The sequence below is a fragment of the Carcharodon carcharias genome, chromosome 15 (assembly GCF_017639515.1).
Source record: "Carcharodon carcharias isolate sCarCar2 chromosome 15, sCarCar2.pri, whole genome shotgun sequence".
Lineage (NCBI taxonomy): Eukaryota > Metazoa > Chordata > Chondrichthyes > Lamniformes > Lamnidae > Carcharodon > Carcharodon carcharias.
Genome location: NC_054481.1, coordinates 102,428,687 through 102,452,357, shown reverse-complemented (window position 1 = coordinate 102,452,357; position 23,671 = coordinate 102,428,687). Strand labels below are relative to the sequence as shown.

At 43.4% G+C, this 23,671-nt stretch overlaps 1 protein-coding gene across 1 annotated transcript; it reads right to left on the bottom strand.

Annotated features, from left to right (window-relative positions):
• Positions 1-1,983: 1,983 nt before the first annotated feature.
• klhdc7a (kelch domain containing 7A) lies at positions 1,984-5,472 on the bottom strand. Its single transcript, XM_041206965.1, has one exon. It carries the CDS (start codon positions 5,470-5,472, stop codon positions 2,587-2,589), a length of 2,886 nt encoding a protein of 961 aa, XP_041062899.1. The 3' UTR covers positions 1,984-2,586.
• Positions 5,473-23,671: the final 18,199 nt, after the last annotated feature.

The window sequence follows — 23,671 nt, the reverse complement described above, 5'->3', positions numbered from 1 at the left end:
GAGAGGGTAAAGCAGGCAGGGAAATGACACCCTGGTTTGAGTTTGGGTGTTTGCCTTCCTGGCGATGAAGGTTAATTGAAAATCTAATGGGGTAATTTTTAAGGTTCTGTCAGCAGTTAGGATCGAAGATGCACAGAAGTCAGGATCAGTTTGTCCAAGAAAGCATTCCCAAGATAGCAGATTAGCTTTCCTTGGACTGTGATACAAAGACTTACAAAAGACTAATCCCCTCTATATGTATATTGACACACATAGATGTAAGGTGACTCTCCCACTACATCCTTTTCATTTCCCAGTCAAAAAACAGAGTCTACGAAGTAAGTATAGGATATGACCCATCTGTCACTGCTGCTCCCCAGAGTGGGAGATTTGATTTAAAATTCTTCTGCCAATGTTCACAGGTAGAAAGCAGGGCACTGTGAGCAGGAGAGGTGTGATTCTGAACATTCTTCGAAGCTCCCTGAAAGTTTCCATCCAAAATGGTGGAACAGTTGTGGGTGATGCGCATGCAGACTCTTGATATTGCTGTCCCAGCATGGAAGAAAACTGAAACATTATGCCCAGGTTCATACTCCTGGTTGGAGAAGCTGAGCACTGGGAACACAATCTAAAATTACCTCCATACGGTAAAACATTGTATGTAGGATTTAGATCCTGAAGCATTAGCTTGAATACAGGTGGTAGCCTCTAAAACATTGTTTAAAACTTCTCTCTTTTAGTTAAAACCATAGAACTATAGAACACTACAGCACAGAAAACAGGTCATTCGGCCCTTCTAGTCTGTGCCGAAATATTATTCCGCTAGTCCCATTGACCTGCACCTAGTCCATAACGCTCCACACCTCTCCCATCCATGTATCTATCTAATTTATTCTTAAAACTTAAGAGTGAGCCCGCATTTACCATGTCAGATGGTAGCTCATTCCACACTCTCACCACTCTCTGAGTGAAGAAGTTCCCCCTAATGTTCCCCCTAAACCTTTCCCCTTTCACCCTAAAGCCATGTCCTCTCTTGTTTATTTCTCCTAATCTAAGTGGAAAGAGCCTACATGAGTTCTTTGCCTGAAGGTAGATCCTTGGTGATTATTCGCTGAACCATAGCAAAGTGCCATGATTTTTACTACGGATGGGGTAAGGAGGCAGGCTCCAAATCTACCCAATCGGCTGGAATGGGAAAATCAAGCCCTGTGCTGTTGGCATTTAGCTGATTCACACACTAGCCATCTAGCCAATTGAGCTAACCAGCCCCCCTTATAATAATAAAGCCAGGCAATAACATTTTGACATAACTTAACATGAAGGTTGAAGGGTACTTTATAAGCTTTTTAAAATCATTTAAACTGTGTTTTTCTCCCTGTCCCTTTCTCTCTTATACATTTGCACAGATCTCATTCAGCCATGGAGCTGGCCTGTATTTAGACAAAAGGGGCATGTTTGTTCTATGGCAAGATGACCTTTGTCACTTGGTTCACCTTCTCCCCATTGAGGAGTTAGCAGTGGGCATCATATGAAGCAGCCTGGTGAATTACTGCAATAAAAAATCTTCAACCTACTCTGTCTTCTGGAAACATTGATCCTTCTTTGAGATAGGCTGCCATGGATATGGGCTTGCATCTCTGACATCACACCTACCCCTAGGGGGAGGTGGTGGTGGTGTAGCGGTATTGTCACTGGGTGGGTTTGAATCTATCTCTGGATTACCAGTCCAGAGACCCAGGATAATGCTCTGGGGACCTGGGTTCAAATCCCACCATGGCAGATGGTGGAGTTTGAATTCAGTAAAAATCTGGAATTAAAAGTCTAAAGATGACCATTGTCAATTGTTGTAAAAACTCATCTGGTTCATTAATGTCCTTTAGGGAAGGAAATCTGCTGGCCTACATGTGACTCCAGATTGCCAATAATGGGGTTGACTCTTAAATGCCATCTCTAGGACAATTAGGGATGGCCAATAAATGCTGGCCTAGCCAGTGATGCCCCCATCCTGTCAAATGAATAGAAAAAAACATGGCTGTCTAAGCATGGAAAGTCAGCAGCCAAGGGCTCTTTGACCAGAAGAGGCATCACAGCTGAGCCAGATTTCATTCAGTGTTCACTCGTGATTACTGCTGAAAGGATTGGACATGCTAGTCCCACTGAAGCTGGCAACCCTACGGAGGATCAACCTTCCTTGAACACATCGCTTAGCTATTCATTCCTTTCGCCCACTGAGCTATATGTGATGCCCAGCATTGTAAACATTGACTGTTCACCTAGATTTCTTCATAAGATTGTGCTCAATCCTAGGGATGGTTGGGATAGATTAGGGACATATTCACTTTGTTAAAACTAGTCACCCTATTAGTGAATTACTGAGGGGCTTTGAGAGGCAGTGCAGAGAGATCCACAACTAGAATAGTTTCATCTAAATGGCTGATAGAGACTTTCCTAGAGGCAAACATCCCTTGAATAGGAGGAGAGAAAGAGAATCAGACATTATGTTATGAGTACACCAACATCAAAGAATATCAAACAGTTTTAGAAACTATTTTCATCTGAAGTGAGGATTTTCAATAGAAATTTTAAACACCAGGCCCCCTGAGGTGTTTACACTTGAGTCTGTAATGAGTCTCTTTCTGGCAGCGTAAGTACAAAGGGAAAGAGGATTCCCTTCGCTCCAGGAAGGGTAGTGCCATCTTCTGCTCTAAAATAAGGCGATACTTCATGAGCTACAAATTGCATCAGGAATTGCTTATTTATGCAATAAATAGTGTTATTCATGACAACACATTGAAATGGTGCCAGCTTGCAGAGCCTTTTGGTGGCACATTCTTCACCAATTTTGGTGATGATGTGATACCGGTACACACTGACATCATAGTGCTGGTTAATCTCAAATCTGTAGATAAAGTTTTTAACTGCTGCTATATCGGTGGTCTTGTCCTTCCTGTTCATCATGGTGCAAACATTCCATGTATCCTCCCTGGCGTTGTACTTGAGAAGCTGATAGTAGAAGGTGCCCCTGGTCAAGTAAATCTCCCCATTGCACACAGTAGCTTTGTGCGTTATAGTAAAGGTTCCTTGTGGTAGGGGTGCAGCGAAGACCCACTTGTCTGTTCTAGGATCATATCTCTCTACCGTGGAAAGACACTCTCCTCCAATTGCATAGAGATACCCATCCAAAGCTACAAGCTTACAGTTGGGCCTGGCTTGATTGAGTGGACTTATCTCACTCCAAATGTTAGTAACTGGATTGTAGCAGAATACTTTATTGGAAATTTTGATTTCTTTGCCAGAGCCCTGACAACCAGCCACAACAAAAAGGTAATTAAACATGGTGCACAATGCACAATCTTTGGAGATTGATTCAACTGCCATGTTGACTAATGGATACCAAGAATCATTCTCTTCCTTGTAATAATAAAGCTTGTGATTGGTTTGAGAAGGTTTCTGTGGCCTGGCAGTGGATTGGCCCTCTGTGTTGGGTTGAACTGTGGTCCTAGCCCAGACATTCTCTTGAACATCCACATCAGCTACCATCAAGTATGTTCTACCATACATCCTTCTCGTCAGGATCAGTTCTCTCTCATCTGCTTTAAGTTGACCATAAATGTTCGGCTTCTTCAATACCTGTAAGTAATTATCACTCATGACTTGATAAGCAGCATCTTGCAGATCCTTTAAATCGTGTTTCTTTGCAACACATAGAATCTCATAACAATTCCCCAAATCTAAGCGGCACTTCATGATTTCAACAGTTGATTGATTGTTCAAAGGGATCTGAATAAAATTGGCTCTGGCAACAACTTCCACTGGGGTTTCCTTGCTGAGGTCTGGTTGTGACAAATACAATGAATCTACCAGAGAGCCCAAAGAACTGGAGCTAAGGTCATCAACAGAAGGAGCTCTAGAGTTCAGTTCACTAGAGTGACCTCCCCGTGAGCACTCCCTGGTTTCTGAGTGGAAGTCAGTTAAAAATGCTGGGGTGTCTGCAATTGCTGAAATACTGTATTTTCTGAGGACTGTTCTTTCCTCCATTATAGTTTTGATGGCAGACTTGGTTGAACAAGAAGGTGCCTCAGAAGAAATGTTGGAAGTCTTTGGATAGTCAGGAGGACTTGAGTCAGACTCAGGGGAGTCAACTAATTTTGTTTTGACAGTCATGCTCTGAGAGGGCACTATATTGCACGGATGTGAATCCAAGGAACAATAGATGTTTGGCTGGTCTCTCGCCTGGTACTGGAAAGCTGGGATTTTGAGGTTATCGACATCAAGAGAAGCTGGATCTTTTGTAATTTGAGTAATAGAACAAGTGTTACTTCTGTTCCTATATTCTTTCCCTTCAGATGCCATTTCTGAAGTTGAAATGATCTTGTGATCAGATAGATTCACTTCCACACATAACTGTAAAACATTAAGCCCACCTTCAGATCCATTGCCAGCTTTGGCCTTTTCTTGTTTGACTTGATATGTAGATTGAACAGATGGAGTACTAGATCTTGGAATTTTGATTTCAGGGTATATGTTATAGGCACTGGAGACATTCTCATATTCTCCAGGACTTCCTGCTGTGTACTGCCTGTTGATAAGACCCTTGAGCATCTCATTTTCTGTGAGTTCAGTTGGCTGATTTTCCACAGGTTTATCCTGAATGCATTTAATTGCATCAGAAGCAGGTGAAATGAGATGATCTTGGGGAGTCTCAATAAAATTTGCAGACGGACTTATTTTGCATGTGCCGTCGCCAGCACTCGGAACATCAAAGGAACAATTATTCTGATCTAGCTGAGATTCCCTGTTGTCACAAACATCTAATTCTTGCTCAAAATGTGTTTGAGAATTGGTGTTGTTTGAGCAACCCTGCTTTGCGACTATTCTAATGTTTTCACTGTTTTTTCTGTCAGCCCTTGCTGACTCAGAGCTTTTATTGTTGAGATTCGGCTTATCACGTTCCTCAGCTTGAAAGTTTTTCACAACACACTCACCATTAATTGAAGCTGTCGCGGTGTTTAGAGCAGGAGCTTTACATTGACGCTCTGTCACCCCTTTCATGGCCAGGCGGTTTCTCACTGGCTTGGATAAACCGAGTCGTGTGACCTTTGTCTTTTTCCAGTTGTTTTTGGCTATCCCCCTTCCGTTGTTCAGCTCATCTGTGGCCTGGAGATTCTCTGTTTCCTTGTCACGAACATTAGCTGTCTTATCCACTGACCGGGTTTTCAAGTCAGGTTTCTTGGAACACTGGTTTACATTAATGTGCCTCGTTTGGTTACCGATACTTCCCTCCTCACTCACTCTTTGCAAACTCAACAAAGGCTGGATATCTTGCTCTGGATCTTTGTTGTTCTTTTCCCCGGACTCTGATAACTCTTGACTGCCTGGATTTTCCAGAACTCGACTTCGGGCATTGACAGCTCTCAGTTTATAGTACCTGTATATTAAAGTCAGGGTGACCACCAAAGCAGCCGACACAATAACTTTCCCCGCAAACTCCATTGTGAGCTGTAATGTGCCAAGACTCAGTAAACTACTTAATCATTGATGCCTGCTGCAAACCTACTCTTTCACAAATAGGTCGGCTATCAAATGTCAGTCTGCCACAAACCAGCTCACCTTATGCGCGTGTTACTGGGCAGCTGACTTTCACCTGTTTTAGGCAACAGGAGAAATCTGACACTGTATGCCTGGCCCCCGTCTCCACTCTGCTAAATTAATGTGACAAGGAGGAGTTTTGTTGATTAGTAACTTGTAGGAACAATTCTCGGAACTCTGAGTTCGTGCTGCTTGGTAACCGTGTCAAAATGAAAGGCTCCAATGAAAATATGTTGGCTGTAATAAAATGGGGAGGGAGGGTGTTAAGAAAGCACTGTTGATCTACTGTGGAAGCAATGAGAGAGATCCAGCTGATGCACATAATGTAAGATCTTTATTTAGATATGTTTGTCAATAGGAAACCTGAGATACCAATATACCTGTGAGATGAGAAAAAAGTAATTTGTTTCACCTCAGCAGATATTTACCCTTCACGCACTTCTTGCTTATCTGTACGGAGTAGGGAATAGGTCGCTCAGTGTGCAACAATTGATTTGCTGACTGTTCGGCATGGCAACAATTATTTGAGTATAAATGTAGGAAAATACTACTTATTCAGAAGGGTAAGAGTTAAGCAACACAAAAACAGGAACAGGCCATTCAGTCCCTTGTACCTGTTCCACCATTTAATTAGAGTATGGCTGATCGATACCTCAACATTATTTACTCACCTTAAGTCCATATTCCTTGATACCTGTACTCACAAAAATATATCTATCTCAGTTTTGAAAACACCCATTGTCACAGAATTCATGGCCTTTTGGGGCAGAGGATTCCAGATTTCTACTACTTGTGTAAAAAAGTGTTTCCTGATTTTCTTCTTAAATGACCGAGCTTCAGCCTTAATTTAATCCCCTAGACCTTGAGATAATTCTGGTGAATCTGCACTGTACCTCCTCTAAGGTCAGCACAGCCTTTCTGAGGTGCGATGCCTCTGTATTCCAGATGGGCATTGTAAAACCTAAACATCACTTCTTCCGCTTTATGTTCCAACCCATTGAGATAAAGGCAAACATTCCAATGGCCTTTTTGACGATTGTTTGTACCTTTTTAATTACCTTTTGTATATTGTTACTCAATGTGCCAGTTTATAGAGTTTCTGTTTATTCTGCAAAGGAAGGGTTACATTCTTGCAACTCTACAGGGTTTTGCTTATTCAGCTAGGTAAAGATTACTCATTCACTGTGTAACCGTACAGAGATATTCTTTGTTCAGCAGGGTAAAGGTAATGTCATGATTGTTCTATCTGAGCCGGATCCTTTCCCTACTTAGTAGGAAAGTGGTTACACACTAATCTTTGGTGCAAATTTGATTATTTGCTGGCTATTAACAGTACATATAACTGCAAGAAAAAGATCAGGACTCCCCTTTATTTTTACACTTGATTGGTGTATTGAAAAGTTTTTGCAAGACTGTGAATCTGTCTATTCAACACAACTCATGGATTCTGTGCAATGACACCTGCTGCCTCTACTGGCCTATGTGAGTCAGAAGGTCGAACCCAAATGTGTGAGGGAATAATTTTCCGCATGGTTGAACATGGTCCCGCATGGTCCCACCTGATGGAATAAAGCACCTCCCATCTTTTTAAATTCATGGGATGTGGGCATCAATGGCAGACATTTCAACCTGGTCATTACAGACAGTGCAATGGTATTTAAATTATCTACATAGATCATGTTATGCTCTGAGGTGCTTCAATACAATTGTGATACATGTAGTATTCACTGCATACATTCAATGTGAGTCATACAGCCCAAGGGGTTTATACAATTCCCAGCCCCTCAGTGCACAATGGCAGAAAGGTCTTAGACAGTGACCTTTCCCCATTGCGCCTTTGCAGCAGCTGCCCCAAGCTTTAGTGCGTCCCTCAGCACATGGTCCTGGACAGTGGAATGTGAGTTTCTTGGGGAGCCACACGGCAGAAAGCAATGGCAAACCACTGCAGTAGTTTGCCAAGCATAAACATGGATAAAGTCCTTGGACACCAATGTCCCTTTTAGGGTATGGTACCTGAAGGAAGAGGAAGATCCAAAGGGAAAAAAATAATGTCCTGGCCAACATTATTCTCTCAAACAAGCAATGTGAGCAAAAAAAAAATGACATTTATCTTATTTACTGTTTGTGAGATCTTTGCTGAATGAAAAATTTGCCTTTGTCGCAATAGTCACTGCACTGTAAAAACAACACTGTCAATATTTTGGGATGTCCTGAGGAGGTGATAATGTGCTTCATAAATGCAAGCTGTTTCATCGTTTACCATCCAGCAGTTACTGCTGAAGATCCTCTGGCTGGTTTCAATGATAATTCTCCCATCATAGAATAGCTTTAGGAAATAAGCAGAGTGATGAACAAAGCCTGAGCAACACAAGACTGCAAATGAATAAAATTATAAATCTGCCTCATTTAAAAATTGAACAGAAGAACTGAATTTATTTAATAAGGCCACAGTTCTTGAACTGAGAAAGAAATTAACCGAGACTGGAAATTAACTGTGGCTGAAACTGAAAATTGAAACAAATTGATAACAGTGAATTAAAGGAAAAATACCAGATTAAAACTGATCAGACTGAAAGCGCAAGGTTCATACTTAAAGAATGTAATTAACTTTATGTGGGAAAAGTGTTTCAGTTGACTGAAATCATACTTCATTCAAGATAGCTTTATTCTCTTTTAATTTACTATATTCTGATGCAATCTATTGCAATTGACTCCAATATTAAAAGCACACACCTTAACCACTTGCACTGTGATCAGACAGCAGCTTTAAGAGGTAGACTTGGATTGAAAGGGTTCAGGCACATATCAGAGAGTGATAACTTGCTTCTCACATGCTCTGGCTGTCCCAAAGTCCTGGATTATTTATGAGGATCGCATGCCTGATGGCGGTTAAAATGGCACCCAGTACAAATGCATCAGGAACACAGCAGCCGCTGCTGAACTTGTTTCCTTATCTCATAAATTCATTCATCAGGACTTTCTTTCCCTAATTGATTGGCCATTACCGGAATTCCTGCTCGCCGCACATCTGATGCGTTTCAAATGACTCGCATTAAATGGGTTATGATTTTTAAAAACTATTTTTTCACATGATGTGGGCTTCACTGGCTAGATCAACATTTCTTGCCCATCCCTAGTTGCCTTTGAGAAGGTGGTGGTGAGCTGCCCTTTTGAACCGCTGCAGCCCATGTGGTGTTAGGGTAGGAGTTCCAGGATTTTGACCCAGTGACAGTGAAGGAACGGCGATATATTTCCAAGTCAGGATGGTGTGTGGCTTGGAAGGGAAATTGCAGGTGATGGTGTTCCCATGCATCTGCTGCCCTTGTTCCTCGGTGGTAGAGGTCATGGCTTTGGAAGGAGCCTTAGTGAGTTACTGCCATGCATTTTTTAGATGATGCTCACTGCTGTTACTATGCATTGGTGGTGCAGGGAGCGAATGTTTAGGAGCATGGAAGTAGGCCATATGACCTGTTGAGCCTGCTCCACCATTGAAACAATGTGCTATTTTTCCCCATTGTCCCCACATCCTGTGATGTCATTTGTATCCAAAAATCTATGGATTTATGTCTTAAACATGCCCAGTGATTGAGCTTCCACAGCCCTCTGGTGTAGAGAATTCCAGGGATTCACCACCCTTTGAGTGAAGAAATTCCTCCTCATCTCAGTCTTAAATGGCCTGCTCCTTATTCTGAGACTGTGTTCCCTGGTTCTAGACCCACCAGCCAGGGGAAACATCTTATCCACATCTACCATGTCACACCATGTAAGAAGTTTCAATGAGGTCACCTCTCATTCTTCTAAACTCCAGAGAATTCAGGCCCATTTCCCTCATTCTCTCCTCATAAGACAATCAGAGTGCTCAGAGTGTGAAGCCGGGGGTTTGGTGAGTGAGGGGTTCATTGAAGAGGGGAACTGTAAATTAATTAAGAATTTAACACAATAAAGATGGCTGGCAATGTGTCATGGCTGCAGCATGTGGGAGCTCCTGAAGCCACTGCAATCCATGGCAACCACATATGTATTAAGTGTCTGCAGCTTGAGGAGCTTTGGCTCAGAGTTACTGATCTGGAGGCCGAGCTGCAGACATTGTGACATATTAGGGACAGGGAAAGTTACCAAGACACTTTTTTCCAGAAGGCAGTCTCAGTCCTTAGTTTAGCATTGTCTGGTTTGGTCAGTGACCAGGGAGAGGAGGTTGTGACTGCAAGTCATGCAGATAAAGGGATCAAGAAGATGGGAGTGGAAGAGCTTCAGCCCTTGAAATTGAGTAACAAGCTTGAGGTTCTTGCAGCTTGTATGGACAAGAGCGAGGACTATAGTGTGGATGAGCAGACTGACCATACGCCATGGTACCGGAAGCCATTCAAGCGGGGGGAGCTAAAAGGAATGTAGTGGTAGTTGGAGGGCACTATAGTCAGGGGGATAGACACTGTTCTTTGCAGCCAAGAGTGAGAATCCAGAGGGCTGTGTTGCTTGCCCAGTGCCAAGGTTCAGGATATTTGCTCGGGGCTGGAGAGGAACTTGCAGTGGGAGGGGGAGGATCCAGTTGTTGTGGTCCATGTAAGTACCAGTGACATAGATTAGAGGTTCTGCATAGGGAGTTAGGCACTAAATTAAAAAAAGCAGAACCTCAAGGGTAATAATATTTGGATTATTACCTGAGCCACATGCAAATTAGCATAGGACAAATGAGACTAGAGAGGTGAATGCGTGGCTCAAAGCCTGGTGTGGGAGAAGTGGGTCCTGGTTTGTGGGGTACTGGCACCAGTTCTGAGGAAGGCGGGGGCCTGTACCATTGGGAACAGTGTTCTAGTGAGTAGTATAACTAGGAAAGTAGAGAGGGCTTTAAATTAAGTAGTTGGGGGAAGGGATCATGTAGAGGAAAATTGAGTAAATTGAAGGGAAATGACAAAGCAATAGATCAATGTAGCAGTAAAGGGTATGATAATCAAAGTATGGCAGGAAAAGACAGTGATTGCAAACTTAAGAGTGTGCCAGTTGATAGGGCCAGTGTTTGCAAAAATAGTAAAAAAAAATGAATTAAGGGCCCTGCATCTGAATGCCTGCAGCATTCTCAATAAAACAGATGAATTGTCAGCTCAAGTAGAAATTCATAAGTATGACTTAATAGCCATTACAGAGACATGGCTACAAGAAAACCAAAGCTGGGATCTGAAAATCCAAGGGTACGTGACATTCAGGAAAGATAGGAAGCTGGGAAAAGGTGGTGGGGTAGCTTTGTTAAATAAAGTGGGTATTAGCACTGTAGTGAGAGCTGACATTAGTTCAAAAAATCAAGGCATGGGGCTGAATTTTGCCCTTGATGGGTGGGCGGGCCTGACCGACTTGGCGACAGGCAGCCAATTGCTGCCACCAAAATGGGCCCTGGCGCCATTTTACGTGGGCAAGCCAATTAAGGCCGGCCCAGTGTGATGCCCAGCGGGAAGCGCTATGCACTTCCTGTGCGGGCGGGGGAGGAATTCCCCAACTGCGAGACTGTGCTCTTTCATGCATGTGCACGAAAGAGTGCACATCTTCCTGAGGCTAAGTGCTGCCTCAGGGAGATCGCTGAAAGGCTGTGAAACATTAAAAATAGAAAAATAAAAAAATCATTAACATGTCCCCCTCATGTGAAAATGTCACATGAGATGGGACATGTTAATGAAGTCCACAAAAACTTTATTGAACTTTTTTAATTCCGATATCAAACCTCATCCCGCCGCTGGATGAGGTTTGATAAAAAATCATTTACCCGCCTGCCCTTTGGGCCCATGTGCCGAGTTGAAGTTTGCATGGGCCTCTCAAAATCCTCGTCGATTGGTGACTTAATGGCCCTAACAAGGCCTTTAGTTAATGGCGGGCGCGCGTCCGGTTGCATAGTGCGCCCGCCAACCGAAACATCGCGATGTTGCGCGCTGTCGTCGGGATGCTTGCACGTCAGCCAGAAGATTCAGCCCCATGGAATCAGTTTAGGTGGAACTAAGAAACATAAGGGGCAGAAAACATTGGTGGGAGTTGTATATAGGCCACCAAACAGCAGTGGTAATGTAAATCACAGTATAAATCAGGAAATTAGAGGTATGTGTAATAAGGGGAATACGGTCATCATGGGAAATTTTAATTTACGTATAGATTGAATAAACCTAATTTTACATTCTAATGTTCTAATCCCATCATCCCAGGGATTAATCTGATGAACTTCCATCGCACTCCCTCAACATAGGAATGTAGGTACAGGACTAGGCCATTCAGCCCATTGAGTCTGCTTGCCATTCAATATGATCATAGCTGATCATCCACTTCAATGTCTTTATTCCACACTATCTCCGTATCCCTTTATGCCATTGGTATTTAGAAATCTGTCAATCTCTGCTTTAAACATACCCAATGACTGAGCTTCCACAGCCCTCTGGGGTAGAGAATTCCAAAGATACACAACCCTCTGAGTAAAAAAATTCTCCTCATCTGGGTCCTAAGTGGCTTCCTCCTTATATTGAAATTGTGTCCCTTGGTTCTAGACTCCCCAACCAGGGGAAACATCTTACCTGCACCTACCCTGTCTATCTCTTTATGTGTTTTGTAGGTTGCAATGACAGCACCTCTCAGTTTTGAAACTCTGAGAATACTGGCCCAGTTTCCCCAATCTCCTCTTCATAGGACAGTCCTGGGATCCCGGAACAAGTCTAGTGAACTTTCATTGCAGTCCCTCTATGGCAATAATATCCTTCCAAAGGCAAGGGGACCAAAACTGCACCAGGTGATGTCTAGCAAGGTTCTATACAATTGAAGCAAGACTTTGTTACTCCTGTAGTCAAATCCTCTTGTGATAAAGGCTGACATATCATCAGCATTCCTAATTGCCTGCTGCACCTGCATGTTAGCTTTCAGTGTTTTATTGATGAGGACACCCAGGTCCCTTTGTACATCCACACTTTCTAATCTCTCATCATTAAGAAATACTCTGCACATCTGTTCCTCCTACCAAAGTGACAACTTCACATTTTTCTACATTATATTCCATCTGCTGTGTTCTTGCCCACTCACTAAGTCTGTTTAAATCCACTTGAAGCCGCTTTGCATCTTCCTCACCACACACATTCTCACCTAGCTTTGTGTCATCCGTGAACTTGGAAATATTACATTTGGTCTCCACATCCAAACCATTGATATATATTGTGAACATTTGGGATCCAAATACTGTTCCTTGTGGTACTCCACTAGTCATAGCCTGCCAACATGAGAATGACCCATTTATTCCTACCCTCTGTTTTCTGCCTGTTAACCAATCTTTAATCCATGCCAGTATATTGCCTCCTATCCCACATGCTTTAATTTTGCTAACCTAACTCCTGTGGGCTCTTTATTGAAAGCCTTCTGAAAATCCAAGTATACTACATCCACCAACTCCCATTTATCAATTCTGTTAGTAACATCTTCAAAAAACTCCAACAGGTTTGTCAAACATGATTTCCCTTTCATAAATCCATGTTGATTATGTCCAATCAGATCATTATTATTTAAGAGTTCATTTATCACATCCTTTATAACAGATTCCAGCATTTTCCTTACTATTGATGTAAGGCTAATAGGTCTGTAGTTCCCCATTTTCTCCCTCCCTTTGTAGATAGTAGAGTGATATTTGCTACCTTCTGATCTGCAGGAACTGTTCCAGAATGTATAGAATTTTGGAAGATGATCACCAATGCACACACTATCTCCATAGCTATCCCGTTCAACAATCTGGGATGTGGAATGTTAGGTCCCCGGGCTCCTAGTCAACCTTCAGTCCCATTAACTTCTCCAATACAGCCTGCTTACTAATACTAATTTCTTTCAGTTCCTTATGCTCTCTAGTCCCTTGGATCTCTAATTTTGGGAGATTTTTTGTATCTTCCTCAGTGAAGGCAGTCACAAAGTAATAATTTAGCTTCTCTGCCATTTCTCTATTCCCCATTATACATTCTTCTGGTTCTGCTTGTAATAGACTCACATTGTCTTAGTCAAACATTTCACGTACCTACAGAAGCTCTTACAATCTGTTTTTATGTTTTTTACTACTCTACATTTTTATTCTATTCTCTCTTTATCAGTTTCTTGGTTCCCCCCTTCTTGTATTCTAAAATGCTCCCAACCCTCAGGGGTATGACTATTCTTGGCAACTTAGGCCTTTTCTTTTAATCTTATACAATTCTTAACTTCTTTGGTTAGCAATGATTGACTGACTTTTCTTTTTGAGCTTTTGTGCCTTGAAGAAATGTATAATTGCTGTAAGCTATGTAATAATTCTTTAAAGACAATCCATTGCCTATGTATGATCATACCTTTTCATGTATTTTCCCAATCCACCTCAGCCAATTTGTCCCTCATACATTCATAATTTCCTTTATTCAAATTTAACACCCTGGCTTCAGATTGAACGACCTCACTTTCATACACAATGTAAAATTCTACCATATTATGGTCACTCAGCCCCAAAGGTTCTCTTACAAGATTATTAATCAGCTCTTTCTCATTTCACGTCACTAGATCTAAAATGGCCTGTTCTCCAGTCAGTTCTTCTACATACTGCTCTGGAAAACCATCCTTAGCTGTCTCCAGAAACCCGTCCTCCACATCATTAGTGTTCATTATTTTCACCCAGCCTCGGTGCAGATTGAAGTCACCCATGTTTACTGTGTTACCCATGTTACATGCTTCTCTCATCTCCTGATTAACACCATGCCCCACACTACGAGTACCGTTTGGTGGCCTATAAACAACTCCTACCAATGTTTGCTGCCTCTTGCTCTTTCTTAGCTTCACCCAAACAGATTCCACATTTTGTTCTTTCGATCTGAGATCCTCCCTTACTAATGTACTGATTCCATCCCTTATTATCAGCACAACATCACCTCCTTCTTCTTTGCCTATCCTTCCTAAATTTGAATATCCTTGAAGTTCTCAGTCTTGGTCACCCTGTAGCCATGTTTCCGTAATAGCAATTAGATCATACCCATTTACCTCTATTTGTGCCTTTTGACCATCTACCTTGTTGCGAATGCTGGGTGCATTCAGGTAGATTGCCCTTAACTTTGTCTTTTTAACATTATTCGGCATTCTAAACCTAGTTGATGCTCGCCTTTGTTTCACTTGTCTCTGATATCGCTTGCTACTTTTCTAGTCCCAGTTAGCAGCTTTACTTCCTTCCAATTTGAGCTACCCCCTCAGGTTCCATCCATCTGAGAAGCTAATTTAAACCCTCCCCAACAGAACTAGCAAATTGTCCTGTGAGGATATTAGTCCCAGAAGGGTGTAACCCTTTCCATTTTGTACAGATCCCACCTGTCCCAAAACTGGCCCCAATGCCTCAGAAATCTGATGCCCTCCTTCACCAATTCTCCAGCCATGTATTCAATCACTCAATCCTCCTATTCCTATGCTCACCAGCATGTGGCACTGAATGTAATCCTGAGACTACTGCTTTTGATCTCCTGCTTTTTTATTTCCATCCTAACTCCCTAAAATCTGCTTTCAGGATCTCATCCCTCTTTCTACCTATGTCATTGTGGACCATGACCTCTGGCTGTTCATCCTCCTCAAGAAGGATGTCCTGCTCCATTACGTCCTTGACCCTGGCACTAAGGAGGCCAATTACCATCTTGGAGTCACATTTACTGCCGCAGAAACGCCCATCTGATCCCCTGAGTATTGAATCCCCTATCACTATTGCCTTTGCAATTTTCTTCCTCTCTTCCTGTGCAGCTGAGCCAGCCATGGTGCCACAGACTTGGCTCTGGCTTCACTCCCCTGAGAAACAATTGCCCTCACCAGTATCCAAAATGGAAAACTGATTAGCAAGCCAGATTGATTGAGGAGATTCCTGTACTACCTGCCTGGTTCTCTTAAACTGCCTGAAGGTCACCCATTCCCTCCACTCCTAACCTCTAGTGTGACCACCTCCCTAAATGTGCTATCCGCATAGTTCTCAGACTCATGGACGCACCACAGTGACACCAGCCACTGCACAAGTCCTGAAACTCGGAGCTCAAGCTTCTGCAGCTGGTGACACTTCCTACAGGTGTGTTTGTCTATGACTCATGGTGCATCCATTACTTCCCACATACCACAGGATGTACATTCCGCTTGGCTGAACTGACCTGCCATGCTGTAACTTTAAAAACTCTTTATTACAATTAGAATAAGTAGAATAACTTACCAGTTATTCACCAATCAGCTTCTTCCCCTATACCAAAGTAAAATCCAATGACTGGAGGCTGAATAAGGTAGAAAAAGAAAGGAGCACCTCCCCATCTAACTCCCTCACTCACCAAACCCCCCATCTTGACACTCTGTGCCCTCAAAGCAGCACTCCTGTGCAGACCAAGCAGCACTGAGGACCCCCTGCTTTTATACTTTCTGAAAAACAACTGATTCAAGCTTCTGAAAGTCAGTTTAAGATAGCTGCCTAATTAACCAGCTGCAGCTGCTCTCAGAGAACGTGTCCACCCCTGTTTAAGGCTGGAATAAACTTAACTTCTCTTAACTTAGGGAGTAATTTTTAGTTGATTGTTAAATTATAGAAAAAAAAAACTAACCCTTAAAACTCCCTCCCTCACCGGACTCAGCAGCTCTCAGTGCAAGTCGCTATGGCAACACCCGGCCTGCAGGCCATAACCCGTCCCCTGAAGCCTCTTTATCCTGCCTGTAGACTCACTGTTCAAACTACAAGTAAGTTGGATGAAAGGTCTGCAAGGAACTGCTCCTGTAATCACCGGTGAGCCTATCAGCAGCAAATGTGGGAGGGAATCAGTCTGTGATTGGAGGAGCAGTGAGCAGTGTGAAGGTGAGTGGCTAGTCCTTTGTTTCCAGAGGATGTGCTCTCTCTCTCTCTCTCACCCTCCCGTGCAGGTGCTGCAGCCCCTGAAGGAGCACAAGGCCAAGGTGGCGGACAGGCCACGAGGAAAAGCAGGGTGGCATTTTTTTTTTTTAAAAGCTGAAACAAAATATCAAAACCTGAAATACATACTGACTGAGAACATGAAATGAAATCATGCTGCTTGCCAATGGTGCTGATTGGTTGATTGGTCCACAGGCCATCCCAAGCCAGGGAAACGAGCAAGGGCTTGGGAGACGGGTGGTAGGAAGGGTGGTGAGCAAGAAGCAACAAGCGTTCGGCAATTGGGCGGAGGTTGGGAAGGTTCGCAGCACAGGTGGATGTTGGGAAGGCCCGAGGAACGAGAAGCAGCGACATGGTCTGCGGAGCGGGTGGCCGTAGGGAGGCCTGCCAAATGGGAGGAGGGCCCAGCCGCCACCTCCTGATCGATTCCACCTGAGGTAAAGTGTCCAAACTTCCTGGGCCGGGGTGGGGAGTGAATCTGTCTGTGTGAGTCCGTCTGTGTGTCTGTGTGAATGAGTGAATCCGTGTGTGAGTGAGCCTGTATGTGAGAGTGAATCTGTGTGTGTGAGTGAACCTGTGTGTGAGTGAACCTGTGTGTGAGTGAACCTGTGTGTATGAGTGAATCTGTGTGTGAGTGAACCTGTGTGTGAGTGAACCTGTGTGTGTGTGTGTGAGTGAACCTTTGTGTGTGTGTGTGAGTGAACCTGTGTGTGAGTGAACTTGTGTGAGTGAACCTGTGTGTGTGAGTGAATCTGTGTGTGAGTGAGCCTCTGTGAGTGAATCTGTGTGTGTGAGTGAACCTGTGTGTGAGTGAACCTGTGTGTGTGTGTGTGTGTGAGTGAACCTGTGTGAGTGAACCTGTGTGTGTGAGTGAATCTGTGTGTGAGTGAGCCTGTGTGAGTGAATCTGTGTGTGTGAGTGAATGTGTGTGTGAATGAGCCTGTGTGAGTGAGCCTGTGTGTGAGAGTGAATCTCTGTGTGTGAGTGAGCCTGTGTGAGTGAACCTGTGTGTGAGTGAACCTGGGTGTGAGTGAGTCTGTGAGAGTGAATCTGTGTGTGTGAGTGAGCCTGTGTGAGTGAACCTGTGTGTGTGTGGGTGAATCTGTGTGTGAGTGTGCCTGTGTGAGTGAACCTGTGTGTGAGTGAACCTGTGTGTGAGAATGAGCCTGTGTGAGTGAATCTGTGTGTGAGTGAGCCTGTGTGTCTGTGTATGTATGAATCTCTGTGTGAGTGAGCCTGTGTGAATGAACCTGTGTGTGTGTGTGTGTGTGTGTGTGTGTGAATCTGTGTATGACTGAACCTGTGTGAGTGAATCTGTGTGTGAGTGAGCCTGTGTGAGTGAGCCTGTGTGTGTGTGTGAATCTGTGTGTGAGTGAGCCTGTGTATGTGTGAATCTGTGCGTGTGAGTCTGTGTGTATGTGTGCATCTGTGTGTGATTGAGTCTGTGCAAGTAGTGTGTGAGTGAGTGAGTCTGTGGGAATTAGTGAATCTGTGTGTGTGTGAGTCTGTGTGCGTGAGTCTGTGTAAGTAGTGTGTGAGTGAGTCTGTGTGAATGAATGAATCTGTGTGTGTGTGTCTGTGTGCGCGAGTGAATCTGTGTGTGTGAGTGAGAGAGTCTGTGTGTGAGTGAGTCTGTGCAAGTAGTGTGTGAGTGAGTGAATCTGTGTGTGAGTGAGCCTGTGTGAATGAACCTGTGTGTGTGTGTGTGTGTGAATCTGTGTATGAGTGAACCTATGTGAGTGAATCTGTGTGTGTGAGTGAGCCTGTGAGTGAACCTGTGTGTGTGTGTGAATCTGTGTGTGAGTGAGCCTGTGTGTGCGAGTGAATCTGTGTGTGAGTCTGTGTGTGTGTATGTGTGTGTGTGTGAGTCTGTGTGTGAGTGAATCTGTGTGTGCGAGTGAATCTGTGTGTGTGAGTCTATGTGTGTGTGTGTGAGTCTGTGTGTGAGTGAGTCTGTGCAAGTAGTGTGTGAGTGAGTGAGTCTGTGGGAATGAATGAATCTGTATGTGAGTGTGTCTGTGTGTGTGAGTGAATCTGTGTGTTTGAGTGTGTGTGTGTGAGAGAGAGTCTGTGTGTGAGTGAGTCTGTGCAAGTTGTGTGTGACTGAGTGAATCTGTGTGTGAGTGAGCCTGTGTGTGTGAGTGAATCTCTGTGTGAGTCTGTGTGTGTGTATGTGTGTGTGTGTGAGTCTGTGTGCGAGTGAATCTGTGTGTGCGAGTGAATCTGTGTGTGTGAGTCTATGTGTGTGTGTGAGAGTCTGTGTGTGAGTGAGTCTGTGCAAGTAGTGTGTGAGTGAGTGAGTCTGTGGGAATGAATGAATCTGTGTGTGAGTGTGTCTGTGTGTGCGAGTGAATCTGTGTGTGTGAGTGTGTGTGTGTGAGAGAGAGTCTGTGTGTGAGTGAGTCTGTGCAAGTAGTGTGTGAGTGAGTGAATCTGTGTGTGTGAGCCTGTGTGAATGAACCTGTGTGTGTGTGTTTGTGTGTGAATCTGTGTATGAGTGAACCTGTGTGAGTGAATGTGTGTGTGTGAGTGAGCCTGTGTGAGTGAACCTGTGTGTGTGTGTGTGAATTTGTGTATGAGTGAACCTGTGTGAGTGAATCTGTGTGTGTGAGTGAACCTGTATGTGCGTGTATGAATCTGTGTGTGAGTGAGCCTGTGTGAATGAACCTGTGTATGTGTGTGAATCTGTGTATGAGTGAACCTGTGTGAATGAATCTGTGTGTGTGAGTGAGCCTGTGTGAGTGAACCTGTGTGTGTGAGTGAATCTGTGTGTGAGTGAACCTGTGTGAGCGAGCCTGTGTGTGTGTGTGAATCTGTGTGTGAGTGAACCTGTGTGAGTGAATCTCTGTGTGTGAGTGAGCCTGTGTGAGTGAGCCTGTGTGTGTGTGTAAATCTGTGTGTGAATGAGCCTGTGTATGTGTGAATCTGTGCGTGTGAGTCTGTGTGTATGTGTGCATCTGTGTGTGATTGAGTCTGTGCAAGTAGTGTGTGAGTGAGTGAGTCTGTGGGAATTATTGAATCTGTGTGTGAGTGAGCCTGTGTGTGTGAGTGAGCCTGTGTGTGTGAGTGTGTGTGGGTGAGTCTGTGTGTGTGAGTCTGTGTAAGTAGTGTGTGAGTGAGTGAGTCTGTGTAAATGAATTAATCTGTGTGTGAGTGTGTCTGTGTATGCGAGTAAATCTGTGTGTGTGAGTCTGTGTGTGTGAGAGAGTCTGTGTGTGAGTGAGTCTGTGCAAGTAGTGTGTGAGTGAGTGAATGTGTGTGAGTGAGCCTGTGTGTGTGAGTGAATTTGTGTGTGAGAGTCTATGAGTGAATGAGTCTGTGCAAGTAGTCTTTGTAAGTGTGAGACTGTGTGAGTGAGCGAGTGTGTGCGAGAGTCTGTGTGAGTGAGACAGTGAATCTGTGTGAGTGGGTGAGTCCACGAGTGAAAGGGTGAGTCTATGTGAGAGAATGAGTCTGTTTGAGTGAGTTAGCCTGTGTGAGTGAGTGTGTGCGAGTGAGAACCCTGAGACTGGGAGGATTGGGCACATGCCCCACCCTGCCTTCTTCCTCCTTCACCCCCCAAAAACCTATCCACAAAACAGGCCAGGAGAGAAGGAAAAGACTGAAAGGTAACCTGCTGCCGACCCTCGCTTTTGCATGAATTCCACTGAGGCCAGCACCGAGTGTGTGCCTTCTTACTGAAGTTTGATCATCAGCCCCCTGAGTGAGAAAAAAATTGAGATGTGGCCCTCTACGCGAACAGGTTGGACAAGCCTGTTCTATGGCAAGTATATCCTTCCATAGAGAAGGAGACCAAAACTGAAAACACGATACTCCCGGTGCGGTCTCACCAAGGCTCTATACAATTAAAGCAAAATGTCTTTACTCCTGTACCCAAATCTCCTTGTGATGAAGGCCAACATACCATTTGCCTTCCTAATTGCCTGTTGAACCAGGTTTAAGGTGCTGGATGGGGTGCCAATCAAGTGGCTGCTTTGTCCTGGATGGTGTCTATATTCTTGTGTTAGGTGTGAGTAGTTTCAGTAACTCCCAAAGACTGTTAACTGCAAAGAGTCTAACTTTATTGTAACATATTTACAGTTATGAGAACACGCCCCTTACACCAGTTTCTTTCCATGCAGCTTTTGCCTAGACTCTCTCAGATCATAAGAGTATATGTCACTTCCTTCCATGAAATGGCAGACTATTACAGTTAACCCTTTATGGGACTTAATCTAATATACTACATTATACTACATCACCCTCCAAGTGTACTTAGACTTCAAAATTCTTTGACGTTCCTGGAAAGCCAATGCTTCAGTCTTCTAATCGTTCTGAACATTTCAGTGCTTTGAAGTCTCATAGGAAATAGAACCTCTTCTTTCTCTCTTGGGTAAACCTCATTTTTCTTTCTTTCTCCATGTTCTCTTCTTGTTCTTTCTTCTCTCTCTTTCCTCCTGTTTTTTGAGGTTCTCACCTTCTCTTACACCGATAAGCATTGTGGTGTCTTCACTAATCTACCATACCTCGTTCTCCTCTCGTTTGTAAGGCCTTTTCATTCTGCTGTTGAACAGAATTCGGACTAATAGGTGGTTCGGTGTCTTCTTTCATCTCTGATGATTGTAACTGCTCTGGTCTCTGATTTTTACTCTGTTGATCAATTGCAACCAAAGCTCCTCTGTTTCTTCTTACTGTGCCCTGTTCCATCTGAAAAAGGTAAGGTCTTGGCTGTGATGACTTCGCCACTATTTCTCCAAATTGCAATTAATCTCTGATCAAACCTATTCTCCCTGTCGAAGATCTGATGATGTTCTTGGTCTGTGACCATCATAGTGCTTTGTCTATTTACTTCAGTAAGTTTCCTTTCTTTCTCGTACTTTTTCTAAGTCTGTTCCTTTGACCTGTAGAAAAAATGTATGTGGAAGGGTAGGAATCTGTGTTCACAACCCCCTTCCCATGAGTAACTTGCATGCAGCCAATCCATTCTGCAAGGGTGAAGATCTATAACTCAAACCCGCTAGGTGAAAATCCTCATTCTTTTTCAGTAATGCCTTTACAGCTCTGACACCTCTCTCCATTTCTCTATTAGCCTGGGGAAACCTTGGTGAACTTGTTGTGTGAAAGAAGCCAAATAATTCTGTGAACTCTTGAAACTCTATTTTCTATCTCTTTGTACGTGAAAAAGTACTGCCCCAAATCCTGTAGAGGATGTGGCTGCTGCTATTATTGTAGGTAGCTCCAGATCATAATGTGTTAATATCTCTGATGACCATCAGCTCTCCTCGATTTTTTTCAAATGATTTTTGGTGTGTGTCTTCCCAACATCATTCATTGTTTTGACAACTGATGTAGTGGTTCATTGAGTTCTGTTAAGTATTCTTTTTAGAAATTTTACCACCATTGTCATGAACCTTTGTAACTCCACGATGTACCTTGGAGCTGGAGATTCTTTTATGACTCTGGTCTTCAGTGGATCAACCCTTATTCCTGATGCACTTACTACGTGACCAAGAAACCTGATTATTGTCTGTGAAAACTCACACTTAGTTAGCAATCCTGCCTTTTGTAGTCCTCTCAGCACTGCTCTCACTCTCATGTCATGCTCAGCTTGAGAGGACCCATGTATCAACACATCATCCCTGTGGCAGACAGAACCATGTAAACCCTCTGAAAGGTTTGCATTGTTCTTTGAAAGCTCTCTGGTGCTGATGTTATTCCAAAGGGTAACATGTTAAAACAGAATCTTCCAAATGGTGTTATGAAAGTTTTGAGAAGTTTTGACTCCTCTTCTAGTGGTATTTGCCAGAATCCATTGCTAGCCTCTAATTTGGAGAATATTGAGCTCTTCCCTAATTTAGCTAAACTCGCATCTATAGATACCATTGGATGCACTTCTCTTATCACAACTTTTTTGGGTTGTGCGAGGTGAACACATATTCTTGTCGGACCGTTTGGCTTTGGAATTGGTCCCACCCCAAGCACCAGCTCATTGGTTCTTTTATGGGTGAAATGACTCCTTATCGGACCATTAATCAGTTTCTTTCTTTAAAAGTAAAGGGTGTGGAACCTTTCTGTGTGTGTACAAGCATATTGGTTTCATTTCTGGGCATGGAGTTATATGATACACTGTTTTTAGCTCTCCCAGTTCTGTAAATAACTTTGGAAATTCTGCTCTGGAATCTCCTGATTGACCTTCACCATTCTTCATTTCTTCTATTCTGCAGATTAGATTCAATTCCATACATATCTTTCTACTTAACAGCGAACAACTCTGATCTTGAATTATGTACAGTACTTCAGTAATTACATTCTCTCTGTGCTTTATTGTAGTTGTGTAATTCTCCCAGAACCATCAGCTCTGCTCCTCCTGGTCTGTGTAGCTTTTTGTAGAATGGTTGAAGAACTCTCTGGTTTAACCATGGCTCAGCATCTGAAACAATTGAAACTGCTGCTCCAGTATCCAATTTAAAACATGTTCTGTGACCTTCTACCAGGATCTCTGCACTCCAGTAGTTTCCACTTACTTCTTTAATCTCTCCTAAGAAGGATATCTCAATGTCTTGCGAATCTTCAACATCATGGACTCTGTTTCCTTTTAGAGCTTTCTCTTTCTGAGCGTTCTGCCTGTTTTTTCTGCTGCAACAGTCTGCCTGAAAATGCCACATCTTTTTGCACCAATGACATTGTGTTTCTTTGGTGGGACAATTCCCACACCTGTGCCCTTCTCTCCCACGTCAGCAACAGCTAGTCTGAGCTGCTGCCATTAATTGCTTTTCATGTCACACGTGTCTCCTTCTCTCCATTTTCCCTTTTTTATGTCTGACAAATGCAACTGTATCTGTTAGTTCGGGATTCGGGTTGTCCCTCTCTCCTCTGACTATCGATCGGTTCTGCCTCCTGATCTCGGCTTGATGCCTTCACCAGTGTCATGTCTTCCTGGGACTGCAAATTATCTGATAATGCATCAGCCACTATTCCATCTACTATTCTGCCACAAATTAGTTCCTCTTTCAGACTACTGTACTCACAGCGTTCTGCTAATTGGTACAAATCATTAATAAATGCATCAATGCTTCCCCCACGTCTCTGGGTACATTTATTGAACTTTGCACGTTCCACAGTGGTGTTCTTGCAGAGAGTTAAATATGTGTGGATGACAGCTCAACGCTGTAGAATAATGCAGTATGTTAGACTAAGTTCCATGAAGAGTTAACTGTCTGTGATGTCATGGAAGGAAATTACATATAC

Bases quoted from the DNA above. Each gene is read 5' to 3' on its own strand.
- klhdc7a (XM_041206965.1), bottom strand. From the start codon at position 5,472: ATGGAGTTTGCGGGGAAAGTTATTGTGTCGGCTGCTTTGGTGGTCACC.